A 20,993-nucleotide genomic window follows, 5' to 3' on the forward strand; every position below is an offset into this window, starting at 1 on the left:
CTGGGCAGGGGCCCAGCCATGGGTGGGCCTGGGAGTGCATAGGCCCACCCACTTGAGAGCCAGGCCCACCCACTGGGTAGGCAAGCCCAGCTAATCAGAAGGAGTTTTTCCCCACAAAGGGCTTTATTACAGACAGAAATACTCCTCAGTTTCATCAACTGTCTGGGTGGCTGTTCTCAGACGATGTGGTGAAGAAGCCGGATGTGGAGGTCCTGGGATGGCGTGGTTACATGTGGTCTGCAGTTGTGAGACCAGTTTGACGTGCTGCCAAATTCTGATGGCCCATGGTAGAGAAAATAACATTCAATTCTCTGGCAACAGCCCTGGTGGATATTCCTGCTTGCCAATTGCACACTCCTTTAACTTGAGACATCTGTGGCATTGTGTTGTGTGACAAAACTGCACATTTTAGAATTGAGTTTTATTTTCCCTAGAGTATATATGTATATATATATATACACACAACTTTGATTTATATATATATATATACTGCTAAAAAAATCTAGGGACCACTTAAACAACACAATGTAACTCCAAGTCAATCACACTTCTGTGAAATCAAACTGTCCACTTAGGAAGCAACACTGATTGACAATAAATTTCACATGCTGTTGTGCAAATGGAATAGACAACAGGTGGAAATTATAGGCAATTAGCAAGACACCCCCAATAAAGGAGTGGTTCTGCAGGTGGTGACCACAGACCACTTCTCAGTTCCTATGCTTACTGGCTGATGTTTTGGTCACTTTTGAATGCTGGCGGTGCTTTCACTCTAGTGGTAGCATGAGACGGAGTCTACAACCCACACAAGTGGCTCAGGTAGTGCAGTTCATCCAGGATGGAACATCAATGCAAGCTGTGGCAAGAAGGTTTGCTGTGTCTGTCAGCGTAGTGTCCAGAGCATGGAGGCGCTACCAGAAGATAGGCCAGTACACCAGGAGACGTGGAGGAGGCCGTAGGAGGGCAACAACCCAGCAGCAGGACCGCTACCTCCGCTTTTGTGCAAGGAGGAGCAGGAGGAGCACTGCCAGAGCCCTGCAAAATGTCCTCCAGCAGGCCACAAATGTGCATGTGTCTGCTCAAACGGTCAGAAACAGACTCCATGAGGGTGGTATGAGGGCCCGATGTCCACAGGTGGGGGTTGAGCTTACAGCCCAACCCCATGCAGAACGTTTGGCATTTGCCAGAGAACACCAAGATTGGCAAATTTGCCACTGGCGCCCTGTGCTCTTCATAGATGAAAGCAGGTTCACACTGAGCACGTGACAGACGTGACAGAGTCTGGAGACGCCGTGGAGAACGTTCTGCTGCCTGCAACATCCTCCAGCATGACCGGTTTGGCGGTGGGTCAGTCATGGTGTGGGGTGGCATTTATTTGGGGGGCCACACAGCCCTCCATGTGCTCGCCAGAGGTAGCCTGACTGCCATTAGGTACCGAAAGGAGATCCTCAGACCCCTTGTGCCTTGTGAGACCATATGCTGGTGCGGTTGGCCCTGGGTTCCTCCTAATGCAAGACAATGCTAGACCTCATGTGTCTGGAGTGTCAGCAGTTGCTGCAAGAAGAAGGCATTGATGCTATGGACTGGCCTGCCCGTTCCTATGTCTCGCTCCATCCACCAACGCCACGTTGTACCACAGACTGTCCAGGAGTTGGCGGATGCTTTAGTCCAGGTCTGGGAGGAGATCCCTCAGCAAACCATCCGCCACCTCATCAGGAGCATGCCCAGGCATTGTAGGGAGGTCATACAGGCACGTGGAGGCCACACACACTACTGAGCCTCATTTTGACTTGTTTTAAGGACATTACATTAAAGTTGGATCAGACTGTAGTGTGGTTTTCCACTTTAATTTTGAGTGTGACTCCAAATCCAGACCTCCATGGGTTGATAAATTTGATTTCCATTGATAATTTTTGTGTGATTTTTGTTGTTCGCACATTCAACTATGTAAAGAAAAAAATATTTAATAAGAATATTTCATTCATTCAGATCTAGGATGTGTTATTTTAGTGTTCCCTTTATTTTTTTGAGCAGTGTAATATATGGATATGTACATTTATTTTCTATATCTATGGGGAGAATGAGAAAAATATATATAAAAACAAACAGATAGGGAAAAGGGAAGAGCGAGACCAACGAACAATGCTTTTAACATTGACTCGATCTGACAGCTCACTCTTACTCCCCCGTCCTCTCCGACCAAGAACTAATAATACAGAACATAGCATGCTCCAATTGCTATCTGTTATTCAATGTACGGGTTCTGCAGAAGTGAGGTGAAGGGGGTTGAGGGGGGCGATACGTACATGTCTCAGGCTGCAGACAGACTGCCATGTTTAGAAGATCTATCTATACGCTGTGCTCATCCAGAGGAGACGGCTCACAAGTGTTTGTTTGTGTGGGTGTGAATGGTAGATGATCGATAATAACGTTATTTACGTTCAGTGCATTTTCTTCAGTCTCACAAACTCAAGGCGCCTATGCAAAGCACTCACTCTGTCACTCAGAAACGTATTCCAGTGTCTGAAAATCTTTGCCAGTGTGTGTGCATGTATAGGCAATCTGCCCCTCCCCTTCCCGAAGCTTAGGCTACTGTAGTCTACTGACATTAAGCGTAATTCATAAATTAGGGAGAGATTTTTAATTTGAGAAGAATGGATTCCATTTTTCAATGCTAGTTATGGATACTATAGTTATCATATTTCACATTCGATTTATGAACTACAAAAAGGTAAGACGTGTTTTTAATTCTGGTGCCGCTCTGCACACACAAGCTTGTTAGCTAGCTCTGGTCCAACTTTAAGCCAGCCCTCGGAAGTTCAAAGACATTCAAAGTTCCTCCATAGAAGCCACTCCTCTGTAGGTATAATTCTGTGGGTCTAATTCAGACATTGTATTTCATAACAATGCCCAGCAAGCCAAGCCCTCTCTCGCTCTCTTCCACCCGCAAAATTTGGCTCCCAGCTCGCAATTAGGAATCGGACCAGAAGTGGCCAGAACTGATTGAATTGGCCCGGAATCGGGTGTCAGACTCGGCCCGGAATCAAAATGAATGACTGCCCAGAATCGCCGACCGGAATTTGCCGGCATCTTACCAGAATCCCGATGCAAATTTAAACAAATGTATACAAAATTACCCCAATTTAGTCATTTTAAACATGACTATTATACATCTTATCCATAGAAATTATACCCATTCACAAAAAAACATCGTGTCAGAGGAAACACCATACACCTGGTGACCGTGTCAGCGTGCATGCACCCAGCCCGCCACAGGGGTCGCTACATACAGCGCGATAGGACAAGGACATCCCGGCTGGTCAAATCCTCCCAAAACTCAGACAACACTGGGCCAATTGTGCGTCGCCTCATAGGTCTCCCGGTCGTGGCCGGCATGGGTCTCAAACCAGCATCTGTAGAAACTCAGTATGCACTGTGATGCAGTATCTTAAACCACTGCACCACTTGCGAGTTTCCATCCACAAAGTTTTTATTGCCTTGCACAGTATCAAAATACTAAAATACTACACAGGACTCATAAAGAATTTAACTTAAATGTTAATTGTATTTTATAATACAGAAACAATGAGGAAAATATGGAAAAAATAAATAAATAATGAAAGTTTAATTATATAAAGCAGCCCGTGTAATCATCTGCCAGAGAGTCGCCCCAATCAGCCCGAGCCCCAAGTAATACATTAGGGACAGATAACTCACACCGGAATCGGCCCGAACTTAATCCCAGCATTCTAGCCATTATTAATACTGCAGAAGGCTGCCCAGACTCGGGCCATATGTGACTCTACGGCTGAGTGTGACTGTCATCCGAGTGCCCCGACTCTCATCTGTAATCGGCCCAGATTCACTGTGCTAGCTGGGCTGCCTATGCTAAAACAACTATAGCTTTCCTACGCCATAGCAAACTGCTCAAACTGCTCCATCCGCACTGATTGGTGAAGTAATTTAATGTTGAGATAATGTAAAAAAAATATATATGTATTTCAGAGGTTTAGAAAGGAACAATATACATCTGTTGTTTTTGGGGGGTTCGAACAAGTTCAAAACTTTATTTTGCAGGTCAAAACAGTAAAATGGAACAAAAAATGGTTGTGTTCTACATGATTGAACTAAAATAATTTCAGTTTCAACCGCTGATTTGTACTGCAGTGGTGAAGTGTACTGCTCTCATCCAGCCTCATTCTCCATTTGTCTACTACTGCACCTTATTCCAAGCCCCATTGCTCAACCCTTAACCCATTGTGTTACTAGATAAGGATTGCTGCCCATGTCTGCGTTGGATAGTTACCTAGTTTTAAAGTTTTGTATTGACTTCATACTGAATTGATCAGTATTTGTTTGTCCTCCCTATGACACGAAGGACCTAATCAGGAATTATGCACCACACCCCTCATGATTTTCCTAATTGAGGAAGACATCATTGCCCTGTCACCTTGGAACTACAGTGGGGTCTGGAATTATTGGCGGCCTTGATAAAGATGAGCAATAATGACTGTATAAAATAAATAATTCAAATTATGAGCTACACTACATGACCAAAAGTATGTGGACACCTGCTTGTCGAACATCTCATTCCAAAATCATGGGCATTGATGTAGTTTGTCCCCCTTTTTCTGCTATATCAGCCACTCGACTGGGAAGGCTTTCCACTAGATGTTGAAACATTCCATTCAGCCACAAGAGCATTAGCGAGGTCGGGAACTGATGTTGGGCGATTAGGCCTGGTTCACAGTCGGTATTCCAATTCATCCCAAAGGTTTTCGATGGGGTTAGGGTCAGGGCTCTGTGTTCTTCCACACCGATCTCAACAAACCATTTCTGTATGTACCTCGCTTTGTGCACGGGGGCATTGTCATGCTGAAACAGGAAAGGGCCTTCCCCAAACTGTTGCCACAAAGATGGAAGCACAAACTTGGCTAGAATGTCATTTTTGCTATAGTGTTAACTGGAACTAAGGGGCCTAGCCTAAATGATGAAAAGCAGCCCCAGACCATTATTCCTCCTCCACCAAACTTTACAGTTGGCACTATGCATTGGGGCAGGTTGCGTTTTCCTGGCATCCGCCGAACCCAGATTCATCCGTCGGGTTGCCAGATGGTGAAGAGTGATTAATTACTCCAGAGAAAGCTTTTCCACTGAGTCCAATATCGGCAAGCTTTACATCACTCCAACCAACGCTTGGCATTGCGCATAGTGATCTTAGGCTTGTGTGCGGCTGCTCGGCCATGGAAACCCTTTTCATGAAGCTCCCAATAAACAGTTCCTGTGCTGATGTTGCATCCAGAGGCAATTTGGAACTCGGTAGTGAGTGTTGCAACCGAGGACAGACGACTTTTACATGCTACACGCTTCAGCACTCGCAAGTCCCATTGCATTTCAGTTCATTTTGAGTTTGTTTCAGATGATTCTGTGCCAAATAGAAATGAATGGTAAATAATGTCTAATTGTGTAACTTTTTAAAATTGATTTACCTAGGCAACTCAGTTGAGAACAAATTCTTATATAAAATGGTGGCCTACCACAGCAAACCCAGGTCAATTGTGTGCTGCCCTATGGGCCTCCCAATCACAGCCAGATGTGATACAGCATGGATATGAACGAGGGACTGTGGTGATGCCTCTTGCATTGAGATGCCGTGCCTTAGACCTCTGCGCCACTCAGAAGCCCTTTTATTGTAAATAAGAATATAATATGTTTTTACACACTTCTACATTAATGTTGATGCTACCATGATTATGGATACTCCTGAATGAATCGTGAATAATGATGAGTGAGAAAGTTACAAAGTTACAGTGGGTCAGAGATCATACCCACAATACATGCTAACCTCTCTGTTATTGGTAATGGTGAGAAGTTAGCAATCTCTTTCGCTGAGCGATTGTATTAGTATAAAATAATATACAATGAGTGTACAAAACATTTAAGAACACCTTCCTAATATTGAATTGCATCCCCTTTTTCCCTCAGAACAGCCTCAATTTGTCAGGGCATAGACTCTACAAGGTGTTAAAAAAGTTCCACAGGAATGCTGGCCCATGTTGACTCCAATGCTTCCCACATTTGTGTCAAGTTGGCTGGATATCTTTTGGGTGGTGGACCATTCTTGATATACACAGAAAACCTGCAGCGTTGCAGCTGTTGACACACTTAAACCGGTGCGGATTTAGATAAGGGATCATAGCTTTCACCTGGTTTCACCTGGTCAATCTAAACTCAGTTAAAAAAGAAACGTCCTCTCACTGTCAACAGCGTTTATTTTCAGCAAACTTAACATGTGTAAATATTTGTATGAACATAAGATTCAACAACGGAGACATAAACTGAACAAGTTCCACAGACATGTGACTAACAGAAATGGAATAATGTGTCTGTGAACAAAGGGGGGTCAAAATCAAAAGTAACAGTCTGTATCTGGTGTGGCCACCAGCTGCATTAAGTACTGCAGTGCATCTCATCCTCATGGACTGCACCGGGTTTGCCAGTTCTTGCTGTGAGATGTTACCCCACTCTTCCACCAAGGCACCTGCAAGTTCCCGGACAATTCCTGGGGGAAAGGCCCTAGCCCTCACCCTCCGATCTAACAGGTCCCAGATGTGCTCAATGGGATTGAGATCCGGGCTCTTAGCTGGCCATGGCAGAACACTGACATTCCTGTCTTGCAGGAAATCACACGCAGAACGGGCAGTATGGCTGGTGGCATTGTCATGCTGGAGGGTCATGTCAGGATGAGCCTGCAGGAAGGGTACCACATGAGGGAGGAGGATGTCTTCCCTGTAATGCACAGTGTTGGGATTGCCTGCAATGACAACAAGCTCAGTCCGATGATGCTGTGACACACCGCCCCAGACCATGACGATAAACGCGAATCCGACCATCACACCTGGTGAGACAAAAATTGCGACTTGTCAGTGAAGAGCACTTTTTGCCAGTCCTGTTGAGTCCAGCGACTGTGGGTTTGTGCCCATAGGCAACGTTGTTGCCTGTGATGTCTGGTGAGGACCTGCCTTGCTGGCAGTCTGAGCACTGATGAAGGGATTGTGCGTTCCTGGTGTAACTCTGGCAATTGTTGTTGCCATCCTGTACCTGTCCCACAGGTGTGATGTTCGGACGTACCGATCCTTTGTAGGTGTTGTTACATGTGGTCTGCCGCTGCGAGGATGATCAGCTGTACGTCCTGTCTCCTTGTAGCGCTGTCTTAGGAGTCTCAAAGTACGGACATTGCAATTTATTTCCCTGGCCACATCTTCATGCCTCATTGCAGCATTACTAAGGCACGTTCACACAGATGAGCAGGGACCCTGGGCATCTTTATTTTGGTGTTTTTCCAGAGTCAGTAGAAAGGTCTTTTTAGTGTCCTAAGTTTTCATAACTGTGACCTTAATTGCCTACCATGTGTAAGCTGTTAGTGTTTTAACGACCGTTCCACAGGTGCATGTTAATTAATTGTTTATGAGTCATTGAACGAGCATGGGGAACAGTGTTCAAACCCTTTACAGTAAAGACCTGTGAAGTTATTTAGATTTTTAGGAATTATCTTTGAAAGACAGGGACCTGAACAAGGGACATTTCTTTTTTTGCTGAGTTTGTCATGGAAAGAGCAGATGTTTGTACAGGTTTGTACACTGTAATGTTTGTACACTCAGTGTAATTTCCCCCCAAAAAATGTGTCTACAATATAACTCAGTATTTTAATGATTTATTTTATACAGTCATTATTGCTCATCTTTCTCAAGGGTGTCAATAATTTCAGGCCCCACTGTATATTTGTAGGAGACTACGGGCTCTATTCCATCCGCATCGCAGAAGTTCAGCTTGATTTAAATGTAAAGGCAATGTTCCCACTTTAGTGGAGACTTTATTCAGGATAAACACTGCATATGTCATCTCAATCAGAAGTTACCTTTACATTTCTATCACGTAACGCTTCAGCTTTACAGACTGATGTCATTATCAAATCAATGTTTATTGGTCGTGTACACAGATGTTGTTATCGCAGGTGCAGCAAAATGCTTATGTTTCTAGCTCCAACAGTGCAGTAATACCTAGCAATAATAAACAAAACACACGTATTCAAAATAAAATAAAAACTATTCAAGAATATCAGAACAAGCATGTGTATAGACTGTATGGACAGTATATGAATAGAAAATGTTTGTACAGCAATAGTTATATAGGATGAGCCATGACTAGAATACAGTATATACATATAAAGTGGGTAAAATAATATTTAACCTTTTATTAAAGTGACCAGTGTTCTATGACTCTATGTACATAGGGCAGAAGTTTCTAAAGCGTAGGGTAGAGTACCTAGTGGTAGCTGGCTAGTAACACTGACTAAAGTTCAGAGCAGTGTTGACTGTTTAACAGTCTGATGACCTGGAGATAGAAGCTTTTTATCAGTGTCTCGATCCCAGATTTGATGCACATGTCAGTCTCCATCCTCTATATGGTAACGTGGTGAACAAAGCCGTGGCTCAGGTGGCTGTGGTTGTAGACATGCAGTATTGACTTGGATCACTCCATTGACCGTGACCCTCTCTCTACAGGTGGAGATAGCAGACGTACAGCAGATACTGGCTTCCAAAGACTCTGAGATCGAGGGCCTTCAGAGCCAGCTGGTCTCCAGAGGCCCAATGACCAATGAGAATCCAGAGAGGGGTAACCTTACCTGTCAAACACACGTCATACATCATCAGTAACAAACACCAGGGGACTGACACTTGAATGCATAGGGTCATTAATACAGTGGGTCCACCTCAAACTAAATATCATCCACTAATGCTTATTCTACTGTCAGAGCAGGAGGGAACTTTGAACATTGACATTTGATAATACGAACTAATGATACCAATTGAACCCAAGTTATTGTTGTTTCGAGATCGAATTTGACATTAAGCTAGTCAACTGCATGTGTGATGTCAGGTATGGTGCCTCGTTCAAATAATACCTAACAAATGCCTTCTCTCTGCCCCCTCCACTGTTGTTTATTTACTCTATGCTGCCCCCTGCTGTAGTGGAGGTCTTTAGGAGACTGCTGACAGACCAATGTAAGGCTCTAGTCTGACTAAGCTTGTGTAATTGTGGTCCTGGTGCAATTCTGCTCTGCCGTCACTGCCTCTCTGTTCTGCTGTCTAATCCACGCTGGCATACTGTCATGTCTGTCACACCCATTCCATCAGCCCTGGCAGCTACAAATGGGAGGAGGGGAGGGAAGCTCTGACACATACTCCTCACACTCATGAGATCAGTCACTCCTCTTTCCCATAGGGCTGTTCATTTAGCTCTCGTTTTGTCACCTATGAAGCTAAGGTCACTAGGCCAAACATATGAGCCCTGTTCTCTTTCAGAATTTAAAGGTGCAATCTGCAAGATTTAGAATAAAGCTGGCCAATTGTCATTTCATTTAATGACATACCCATTGAAAAATATAACTAGAAATGCCTCATGAGCTCATGACTACAACTTGATTCAGGGGTGGACGGGGACCAGAAAAAAGCCCTTAAACCAGCTCTTTTTTTAGATTATTACTCTCGTGATTCACAAAAATATATATATATTTTTTTCTTTTTTCAGACCAAGAATTCCAAAGGTTGAAAATGGGGATGGAGTCGTTGTTAGCAGCAAATGATGAGAAAGTATGTTTTAAAAACTCTGAATAGTGTGTATATTGTGTTATTTAGCTGATAATGCCCTCGAAGCCGGTGTTTGGAGGATATGTTCGTTGAGGGTGAGCAAACCGTGCCAATATATCCTCCAAACACCGGCTTCGAGGGCATTCTCACTTTTAAACAGGTTACCAACATATTCAAGTAATGATTTACATATTCTCATTAAAACTGTTATTTTGAATAATTTATTCATACTATTTCATCCTTCCACAAGATATAGTTCCAACACAACTCTAGGGTTGCTACCCAAGCCGGCTGGTCGTTCGTTCTATTGGTTCAGTTGCCAGAGACACGACCCAGTCGTTCAGTCTTTTTATTCTATATCTATGGACTCGACCCAGTTGTTCGTTCTAAATGTTCCAGTGCCACACTGCCTGGCAATGTACTTATCCCTTGCTAGCTAACCAACTCCACAGCTAACTTACAGTTACGTCAAACATCAAAAAGAATAACAACAGTAGCTGCATTTGCATTTAAGCTGTTTTCTAGTGACATTTATTTGGATACATCCATAACAATGAGTTAATGAGGCGCGATTTTGCGTGGCATAAAAATGTGCTCACTCATCAGGACACTGTTGTTCAGAGGAACTAGCCAACAACACAGCTAACACAATCACTGGATTGCGCAGTCAGATGGAACAGAGTAAATAGGAATTTTAACGTCATAAATTTAGCCGGTGGTAACTTGTGGAATAGACACCGGCTGGAATGCGGTTTTAACCAATCAGCATTCAGGATGAGACCCACCATTAAATTAACATATTGTAATTTGTTGACGTTGTACAAAGTGAAGGTATGTTATTGAAGTCCTCTCTATTTGTGTCAGGACCGTCACATAGAGGAGCTCACTGTTCTCCTGAGACAGTACAGGAAGATGAAGGAGGTGATGGCCCTCGCACAAGGTAAAACACACTCACTGCATATACACACTCACTGCTTTTATACTGGGCACACTCACTGCTTATACACACACACTCTCAGAGGTAATAAACATTCAAGTATTTTTCAAACAAGCTTTGTAAATAATTCAAAGAATGTTGAAGATAGTATGCATTGGATGATAATGCTTAGGGGTCGTAGCACTGCATTACCCGTGTGTGTGTGTGTGTGTGTGTGTGTGTGTGTGTGTGTGTGTGTGTGTGTGTGTGTGTGTGTGTGTGTGTGTGTGTGTGTGTGTGTGTGTGTGTGTGTGTGTGTGTGTGTGTGTGTGTGTGTGTGTGTGTGTGTGTGTGTGTGTGTGTGTGTGTGTGTGTGTGTGTGTTTAGTGACCAGTGATAAGCTCCTTGTTGGAAGCAGTGAGGAGGAACTGAGTGGGAATCTGAAGATGAGAGCTCTCACACATAAAGCTCATTCAGACATCATCCGTTCAGAGGTAAGAGACCTCTACGTGCTCCTCCTCTGGGAACCACTAAACACAGTACTACTACAACCTGTATTTCTCAAGTACTCAGTGCTTGTGCCTGCCTACTCTTACATATTTTCATAGAATAGACTTAAAGCACTGAGTAGTAGTACACCCCCATGCCTCTGCGCTCACATACCATGGCAGTGTATTAGCAGACTGTTCAGTGTGCATACCCAGTACCTCGTGGTCTAAAGTGTGACCTCTGTGTGATCTCTCCCTACTCAGATGTCTTCCAGGTGCTCCTCTCCTCTGTTAAGGTCTTCCTCATCCTTCCAGAAAGAGCTGAACTCTAGGTAAGCAAACAAACAAAAAACACTGACTCAACACACATGGAGGAAGAATTCACCAACAGCTTTGTATTGTTGTTGCTGCTGTTAAAATGACATGTACTTAGGAGAGGGTGACCAAATGTGCATGAAGGGCATATGTAACCCTGGACACCCACACACTTGCAAGCACTTACTCTCTCTCTCTCTCACACACATACACACACACACACACACACACACACACACACACACACACACACACACACACACACACACACACACACACACACACACACACACACACACACACACACACACACACACACACACACACACACACACACACACACACACACACACACACACACACACACACACACACACACACACACACACACACACACCTTTTGCTCCAGCCGTGCTCCCTCAAGTTTACTGTGTTCTACTGGACCTGTCCCTCTGCCACAGTAACCAGACCTCCCTGGAGACGTCCATGGTGATGGTCTCCCCGAGCGATGCTGGCTGCTTCCACAACGGACAATGGCAAGTAGAACTGAGGCTGCATGGGTGTGACAGACAGGCTGCTCTTTGTTTTGGTTGTCTTTTAATTAGGGGCCCGCTAAAGTGGCTGTGAGTGACCCTGTCACTGTGATGTCTGGCACAAACAGCCCTCTCAGACCCCTTCTCCTGTAGAGCCCAGCCTGTCACATCACATTACCCACAATCCCTTCTGGGAGGTAGTGCCACAGACCACGAAGAGCACCAACTAAGAGTTTCCAACTCTTAATTCTACTGTACTGAACCCGTAACTCAAATTAAAATACTTTACTCTTGTAGTGCATGTTGGGTTTCAATGTTGTTGTTTTTCTCAATAGGTCCCAACCACAGATGCTTTCAAGCAGCCTGGAGGAGTTACAAAGCAGATCGTTACCAAAGGTTTCATGATTTTGCTGTGTTTTGATTGAACTTTAAGACTAATATATCCATGTTAGACATGCAGCATGTGCTTCATTTGTATTTGCCCAAACACATTAGAAAACGTTATGCGTGCTCTAACAACAATACATAACCAATACGCTTCTGATGGCTGTTAACCTAACAAAAAGGGATAAACACAGTGCATTCTCACACTTCTGTTGTTTAGTTGATACTGTCAATACATCAGTCTACTAACCGTGTGTGTCTTCTCTTCATGCACGGTCCCCCTCCTGTAGCATGTAGTGGGTCAACCAGTTGAAGCGGTTTCAGAGGTATTTTCCACTGAATGATCTCACCAGAGCTGCTAACCCTTAACCTCTCACAAGCTGACTTTATCCTGGCTGACCTGAACAGAGCCAAGGGTTGACCTGAAACTGTCAAATGTAGTAGCGATCATACTCTCAATGCCTCTAAGGCTTATGAAACTAGCCTTTTGTCTGTTGTTTCTTGAACACTTGTGACTCCAATGGCAATCCAATTGAATTTACAGTGATATTGTCATGAAAGGGAAAAATATCAATCTGATTCTTGTGTTCTGTAATGTACAGTAGTAGCAGTTCAACTGAAATCAAATGTCAACAGATGCCGTTTAATTTCATTTTGAATAGACTCGTGACTTGCCTGTATCCATGGTTCCCCCACTTACAGAATCGGCACATGGAAATGAACAAATATCAGACCCTACCAGGGAAGCTATCTCGACCTGACATGAATGGGGATCAAGAGCAGTATGCCACACCAGTCCAGCTGTCCCCTGACGATAGCGAGGACAGTGAGTTGAACCTAAGTAAGTTACATCTTAAAACACTGCTACTTGTGTTTTTATCAAACAGCCTACTAGAATGTTTCAAACAACAAATAACAAAATCTTCATAGGGTGTATACTATAAATAAATAATTATAAACAAGTTGGTTCAAGCCCTCAATGCTGATTGGCTGACAATAAAAAAACATGTATTTTGACTGCTCTAGTTACTTAGGTAACCAGTTTATATAGCAATAAGGCACCTTGGGGGTTTGTGATATATGGCCATTATACCACGGCTAAGGGTTGTGTCCAGGCACTCTGCGTAGCGTTGTGCATAAGAACAGCCCTTAGCCTTAGTATATTGGCCATATAGCACACCCCCCTCAGGCCTTATTGCCACTTCTATGGTTTGTTACAACAATGACACTGTTTCACTATTCTCTCATACTGTGGTTGGTTTGTACTGGGGCAGCTATTCTCTGCATTCTCTCTCACTCTGAACTAATCTTTCACTTGGTTTGCTGCTGTTCTGTTTCTCCTGTCGTCTTTTTGCTTTGCGTGGCTTTCTGTTTGTGTTACGGCTGAAGACCGCTGCAGGAGTGCCAGCGCTCCAGCTTTAGGTACCATGCTACTACTCTGGCAGAAGCCCCATGCATGTCAAAGCACCAAGCCCCTGTTTTCACTATGGATTAAAGTTAAAGTGACTAAACTTCAGCCTGTGCTGGAGGGTGTAAGACCCTCAGTGAGTCAGAGAGAGGCGTCTCGGATTATGCCTGACCCTTTTTTTTCTCACATAAATGAATGGTGTTGCAGTGCACCCCTCCCAAAGCTGACTACCCTCAAAAGCAGGGCTACTTAGGCGATGTCATGTGCGGCGAGGGTTGCTTGCACAGACCTTGTCTGAACTGGCATAACCATCGACTGTAAACAACTATAGATGCAACATGATAACCCATTTGCCTCAGGCTGTAATTTAATTTCCCTGTGTGAAATAGTTTTATTAAATATGCAAAAGAGGAATTTGTCTTCACAGATTTGAATTGGCATCCGCTAAGAAAGTGTTTAAATTGCATTAAGCACTCTGTATAAACACTTTGTGACATCTGCGGATGTAAAAATGGCTTTATAAATACTGAAAATGTTGGAGCGCACAAACAATGTTAATGCTTTCCTGCTTCACTTCACACTGGGCTAACCTTTGGCATGAAATGTGAAATGTGTGGGTCCTGCATAGACCTTAAATGTAGGCCCTAAAGAATGAAATAAATACAGTGTCCCTTAACCTTTGCATGACTTACTTTCATGAAGAGAACAATAGGGAAATGATTGAAACAGTTTGAAATAGTAGTACAGTACTTATTTAACATAATCTCCTGCTCTCATAGGAAAGTCGGAGAGACTGGATGAGTCCACGCAGTCGGACCTCTCCCCCCTGTCGTCTGGAGTGGACTCAGGAAAGCAGTCTCCTGTCTCTCCAGAGAACAAGAAGAACCAGCTGGGCATCAAGAAACTCTGGGGGAAGTGAGTACCTGTACAGAAGAGACACACACGTACACAGGAAGGGCACACTGCTGAATATCTATTTAGAGATATTAATTCAGATACTAATGGTACCACTCCAAATCCGTAAACACGGGCACCCTCATAGATGTCATCCTAACTAACTCACCCTCCAAATACACCTCTGCTGTTTTCAATCAAGATCTCAGCGATCATTGCCTGCATTCGCAATGGGTCAGCGGTCAAACAGCCTCCACTCATCACTGTCAAACGCTCCTTAAAACACTTCTGCGAACAGGCCTTTCTAATTGACCTGGCCGGGGTATCCTGTAATGACATTGACCTCATCCCGTCAGTAGAGGTTATTCTTTAAAAGTGCCTTCCTCGCCATCTTAAATAAGCATGCTCCATTCAAAAAAAATGTAGAACTAGGAATAGATATAGTCCTTGGTTCACTCCAGACCTGTCTGCCCTTGATCAGCACAAAAACATCCTGTGGTGTTCTGCATTAGCATCGTATAGCCCCCTGATATGCAACTTTTCAGGGAAGTTAGGAACAAATATACACAGGCAGTTAGGAAATCTAAGGCTAGCTTTTTCAAATAAAAATTGGCATCCTGTAGTACTAACTCTAAAAAGTTCTGGGACATTGTAAAGTCCATGGAGAATAAGAGCACCTCCTCCCAGCTGCCCACTGCTCTGAGGCTAGGAAACACTGTCACCACCGATAAATCCATTATAATTGAGAATTTCAATAAGCATTTCTCTACGGCTGGCCATGCTTTCCAAAATCTGGACCCCTACAAATCAGCCGGGCTAGACAATCTGGACCCTCTCTTACTAAAATTATCTGCCGAAATTGGTGCAACTCCTATTACTAGCCTGTTCAACCTCTTTTTCGTATCGTCTGAGATTTCCAAAGATTAGAAAGCTGCCGCGGTCATCCGCCTCTTCAAAGGGGTAGACACTCTAGACCCAAACTGCTAAAGACCTATATCTATCCTACCCCGTCTTTCTAAGGTCTTCGAAAGCCAAGTTAACAAACAGATTACCGACCATTTCAAATCCCGCCGTACCTTCTCCACTATGCAATCTGGTTTCAGAGCTGGTCATGGGTGCACCTCAGCCACCCTCAAGGTCCTAAACGACATCATAACCACCATCGATAAGAGACATTACTGTGCAGCCGTATTCATCGACCTGGTCAAGGCTTTCGACCCTGTCAATCACCACATTCTTATTGGCAGACTCGACAGCCTTGGTTTCTCAAGTGATTGCCTCGCCTGGTTTACCAACTACTTCTCTGATAGAGTCCAGTATGTCAAATCAGAGGGCCTGTTGTCCGGACCTCTGGCTGTCTCTATGGGGGTCCCACAGGGTTCAATCCTCGGGCCGACTCTCTTCTCTGTATACATCAATGATGTTGCTCTTGCTGCTGGTGCTTCTCTGGTACACCTCTACGCAGACGACACCATTCTGTATACTTCTGGCCCCTCTTTGGACACTGTGTTAACTAACCTCCAGTAGAGCTTCAATGACAACTCACCTTCCGTGGCCTCCAACTGCTCTTAAACGCAGGGAAACTAAATGCATGCTTTTCAACGGCACCTGCTCGCCTGTCCAGCATCACTACTCTTGACTTAGAATACGTGGACAACTACAAATACCTAGGTGTCTGGTTAGACTGCAAACTCTCCTTCCAGACTCTCATTAAACATCTCCAATCCAAAATTAAAACTAGAAATGGCTTCCTATTTCGCAGCAAAGCATCCTTCACTCATGCTGCCTAACATACCTTCGTAAAACTGACCATCCTACCGATCCTCGACTTTGGTGATGTCATCTATAAAATAGCCTCCAACACTCTACTCATCAAACTGGATGCAGTCTATCACAGTGCCATCCATTTTGTCACCAAATCCCCATACACTACCCACCATTGCGACCTGTACGCTCTCATTGGTTGGCCCTCGCTTCATACTCGTCGCCAAACCCACTGGCTACGGGTTATCTACAAGTCTCTGCTTGGTAAATCCCCGCCTTGTCTCAGCTCACTGGTCACCATAGCAGCACCCACTCGTAGCACACGCTCCAGCAGGTATATCTCACTGGTCACCCCCAAAGCCAATTCTTCCTTTGGTCGTCTTTCCTTCCAGTTCTCTGCTGCCAATGACTGCAACGAACTGCAAAAATCTCTGAAGCTGAAGACTCATATCTCCCTCCCTTGCTTTAAGCACCAGCTGTCAGAGCAGCTCACAGATCACTGTACCTGTACTTAGCCCATCTACCTACCTACCTCATCCCCATACAGTATTTATTTATTTATCTTGCTCATTTGCACCTCAGTATCTCTACTTGCACATTCATCTTCTGCACATCTACCATTCCAGTGTTTAATTGCTATATTGTAATTACTTCGCCACCATGGCCTATTTATTTCCTTAACTCCCTTATCTTACCTAATTTGCACTCACTGTATATAGACTTTTTGTTTTATTTTGTTCTACTATATTATTGACTGTATGTTTTGTTTACTCCATGTGTAACTCTGTGTTGTTGTATGTGTCGAATTGCTATGCTTTATCTTGGCCAGGTAGCAGTTGCAAATGAGTACTTGTTCTCAACTAGGCCACCTGGTTAAATAAATGTGAAATACATGAATAAAATGAAGTCATCCTGGGTAGAGGAGGTGGCCTTGCAAAGGTACTGTGTAATTCTTAGTGAATGACTAATGATGTATTCGATCTCCTCTACCCTAGGATTCGGAGGACCCAGTCTGGCACCCTGCAGAGAGAGGACCTTGAGCCTGGAGAGTTTAAGAGGGGGGGACTGAGAGCCACCGCCAGCCCTCGTCTGGCCCGGACTGGAGAGACATTGACCTCTGTGTGGTATGGGACAGACAGTATCACAAAATACATTTATACAGTGTATCCTTTTAAACGAGCATGTGACAGAGAATATACAAAAAGCCAAAGCATTTACATTTAGTCATTTGGCAGACTCTCTTTTCCAGAGTGACTTACAGTTAGTAAAAATATTCCAGTCTTGATGATCCAATTGTCTCTCCTTTCCTGCAGGGATTTGAAGACACCCTTCTCCAAGTGGACTCCGGAGCAGGTCTGTTGCTGGCTAGAGGAGAGTGGGCTGGACCAGTATGTGATTCTGGCCCAACATTGGGCCAACAGTGGGCAGACCCTCCTCTCCGCCTCACCACAGGACTTAGAGAAGGTATAGTCAAAATAATTACCCAGCTTACATATTTTGGTTTACAGAACATTGTTGGAAAGTTATTTGTCAAGTAAGCAAAGGAGATCCTTCAGGGAACATCATTGTTTGGATGCAAATGAGATCCTTCAGGGAACGTAGTTGTTTGGAAGCAAATGAGAGCCTTCAGGGAACGTAGTTGTTTGGACGCAAAGGAGATCCTTCAGGGAACATAGTTGTTTGGACGCAAAGGAGATCCTTCAGGGAACGTAGTTGTTTGGATGCAAAGGAGATCCTTCAGGGAAAATGGAGATCCTTCAGGGAACGTAGTTGTTTGGACGCAAATGAGATCCTTTGTTTGGACAGGATCCTTCAGAATGTAGTTGTTTGGATGCAAATGAGATCCTTCAGGGAACGTAGTTGTTTGGATGCAAATGAGATCCTTCAGGGTATGTAGTTGTTTGGATGCAAATGAGATCCTTCAGGAACGTAGTTGTTTGGACGCAAATGAGAGCCTTCAGGGAACGTCACTGTTTGGACGCGAAGGGGATCCTTCAGGGAACGTCGTTGTTTGGATGCAAATGAGATCCTCCAGGGAACATCATTGTTTGGATGCAAATGAGATCCTCCAGGGAACATCACTGTTTGGACGCGAAGGGGATCCTTCAGGGAATGTCGTTGTTTGGATGCAAATGAGAGCCTTCAGAGAACATCATTGTTTGGATGCAAATGAGATCCTCCAGGGAACATCACTGTTTGGACGCGAAGGGGATCCTTCAGGGACCGTCGTTGTTTGGATGCAAATGAGAGCCTTCAGAGAACATCATTGTTTGGACGCAAATGAGAGCCTTCAGGGAACATCATTGTTTGGATGGAAATGAGAGCCTTCAGGAAACATCATTGTTTGGACGCAAATGAGAGCCTTCAGGGAACATCATTGTTTGGACGCAAATGGGAACATCATTGTTTGGACGCAAATGAGATCCTTCAGGGAACATCATTGTTTGGACGCAAATGAGATCCTTCAGGGAACATCATTGTTTGGACGCAAATGAGATCCTTCAGGGAACATCATTGTTTGGACGCAAATGAGATCCTTCAGGGAACATCATTGTTTGGATAAATGCCTTCAGGGAACATCATTGTTTGGACTTCCTTCATCATTGTTTGGACCATCTTCAGGGAACATTTGTTTGGACTATCTGGGAACATCTAGTTTTTAGATGCATCATTCTTATCACCATCTAGTTCTATCTGTCTAGTTTTCAAGAAGCCATTTCGTTCCTCCTTTCACGTCCTCATGTTGCTGGACTTTTGTCTTGGTTAGTTTTAGCAAGTTTGGAGCTATATTTCACATGTAGCTTCACTCATTGTTTGTATTTTACAGGTACCCGCACCAAATGTCATACCAATGTACGCAGGACAAACTATTTTGTTTGGAACTTAATCACAATTGTAAAATCGTGTGCAAAGTGATTCCAAATCCAGTCATTTCCAGCACTCATCTTGAAGAAAGGGATTGTGTTCATAATTTGGATTAATCTTAATCTTAATCTTGGTATCAGGAAATGGGGATTAAGAATCCACTGCACAGGAAGAAGTTGCAGTTGGCCCTCAAGTCCTTCAGCACCAAAACGACTGAGAAATCCTCTGAACTGGACCACATCTGGGTCACACGTATGTATCAGGACACGGTAGAGGTCATCAACATATTGACTCAACATTCAGCAAACTTGGTGCTGTATTCTGTATAATCAATCCGGGAAAATTGGTTGTCATGTTGTTTGTCCTCAAAGGTTGGCTTGATGACATTGGTTTACCTCAATACAAGGGTCAGTTTCACGAGGGAAGAGTAGACGGCAGAATGATTCAGTACTTGACAGTGGTAAATACATTCATTGGTTTTCATTGTAGTTTTACTAGTTTTTGTCTCAAGGGACCTCCTTTTTAAATACAGCTTAAATAAATAAATACAAATTAAGAAAACGTGAAAGATGTCTATTTGATGTTTCCCTCAGAATGACCTCTTGTTCCTGAAAGTGACCAGTCAGCTCCATCATCTCAGTGTGAAGTGTGCTATCCACGTCCTCCACGTCAACAAGTTCAACCCCAACTGCCTGAAGAGAAGACCTGGAGATGAGGTGAGACGTGTTTGTGCACGTTTATAGGAGGTTTTCTGTTTACACAATATATACAGTTGAAGTCGGAAGTTTACATACACCTTAGCCAAATACATTTCAACTCAGTTTTTCAAAATTCCTGACATTTAATCCTAGTAAAATTCCCTGTCTTAGGTCAGTTACCACTTTATTTTAAGAATGTGAAATGTTAGAATAATAGTAGAAAGAAGGATTTATTTCAGCTTTTATTTATTTCATCACATTCAGAAGATTACATACACTCAATTAGTATTTGGTAGCATTGCCTTTAAATTGTTTAACTTGGGTGAAACATTTCTTGGCCCATTCCTCCTGACAGAGCTGGTGTACCTGCAGGTTTGTCAGCACACACTTTTTCAGTTCTGCCCACAAATTTTCTAAAGAATGAGGTCAGGTCTTTGTGATGGCCACTCCAATACCTTGACTTTGTTGTCCTTAAGCCATTTTTCTACAATTTTGGAAGTATGCTTGGGGTTATTGTTCATTTGGAAGACCCATTTGCGACCAAGCTTTAACTTCCTGACTGATGTCTTGAGATGTTGAGTCAATATATCCCTATAATTTTCCTCCCTCATGATGCCATATATTTTGTGAAGTGCACCAGTCCCTCCTGCAGCAAAGCACCCCCACAACATGATGCTGCCACTCCCGTGCATCATGGTTGTGATGGAGTTCTTCGGCTTGCAAGCCGCCCCCTTTTTCTTTCAAACATAATGATGGTCATTATTGCTAAATAGTTTTATGTTTGTTTCATTAGACCAGAGGACATTTCTCAAAAAAGTATGAACTTTGTCCCCATTTACAGTTGTAAACCTTACTTGCTGAGTGGCCTTTCAGGTTATGTCGATATAGGACTCGTTTGACTGAGGATATAGATACTTTTGTACCTGTTTCCTCCAGCATCTTCACAAGGTCCTTTGCTGTTGTTCTGGGATTGATTTTCACTTCTCGCACCAAAGTACATTAATCTCTAGGACACCGAACGTGTCTTCATCCTGAGCAGTATGACAGCTGCGCGGTCCCAAGGTGTTTGTACTTGCAT

At 43.7% G+C, this 20,993-nt stretch overlaps 1 protein-coding gene across 13 annotated transcripts in view; it reads left to right on the forward strand.

Annotated features, from left to right (window-relative positions):
* Positions 1–20,993, forward strand: part of ppfibp2b (PPFIA binding protein 2b) — a 108,477-nt gene that overhangs the window by 82,397 nt on the left and 5,087 nt on the right. For 9 of the 13 annotated variants that reach the window (XR_006838533.1, XM_046346965.1, XM_046347027.1 and 6 more), the window contains 16 exons: positions 8,565–8,676; positions 9,033–9,065; positions 9,592–9,653; positions 10,515–10,590; positions 10,954–11,060; positions 11,319–11,386; positions 11,831–11,905; positions 12,238–12,298; positions 12,577–12,612; positions 12,989–13,127; positions 14,474–14,609; positions 17,348–17,476; positions 17,666–17,816; positions 19,358–19,469; positions 19,589–19,677; positions 19,811–19,933. Coding sequence is in view for 12 of the 13 variants with exons in the window: in XM_046346965.1 (XP_046202921.1) it covers positions 8,565–8,676; positions 9,033–9,065; positions 9,592–9,653; positions 10,515–10,590; positions 10,954–11,060; positions 11,319–11,386; positions 11,831–11,905; positions 12,238–12,298; positions 12,577–12,612; positions 12,989–13,127; positions 14,474–14,609; positions 17,348–17,476; positions 17,666–17,816; positions 19,358–19,469; positions 19,589–19,677; positions 19,811–19,933 (1,509 nt within the window). In the remaining variant the exon portion in view is untranslated. The remainder of the gene's footprint in view (positions 1–8,564; positions 8,677–9,032; positions 9,066–9,591; positions 9,654–10,514; positions 10,591–10,953; positions 11,061–11,318; positions 11,387–11,830; positions 11,906–12,237; positions 12,299–12,576; positions 12,613–12,988; positions 13,128–14,473; positions 14,610–17,347; positions 17,477–17,665; positions 17,817–19,357; positions 19,470–19,588; positions 19,678–19,810; positions 19,934–20,993) is intronic. The other 4 variants (XM_046347072.1, XM_046347008.1, XM_046347036.1 and 1 more) reach the window with 2 other exon arrangements.

The sequence above is a fragment of the Oncorhynchus gorbuscha genome, linkage group LG01 (assembly GCF_021184085.1).
Source record: "Oncorhynchus gorbuscha isolate QuinsamMale2020 ecotype Even-year linkage group LG01, OgorEven_v1.0, whole genome shotgun sequence".
NCBI lineage: Eukaryota > Metazoa > Chordata > Actinopteri > Salmoniformes > Salmonidae > Oncorhynchus > Oncorhynchus gorbuscha.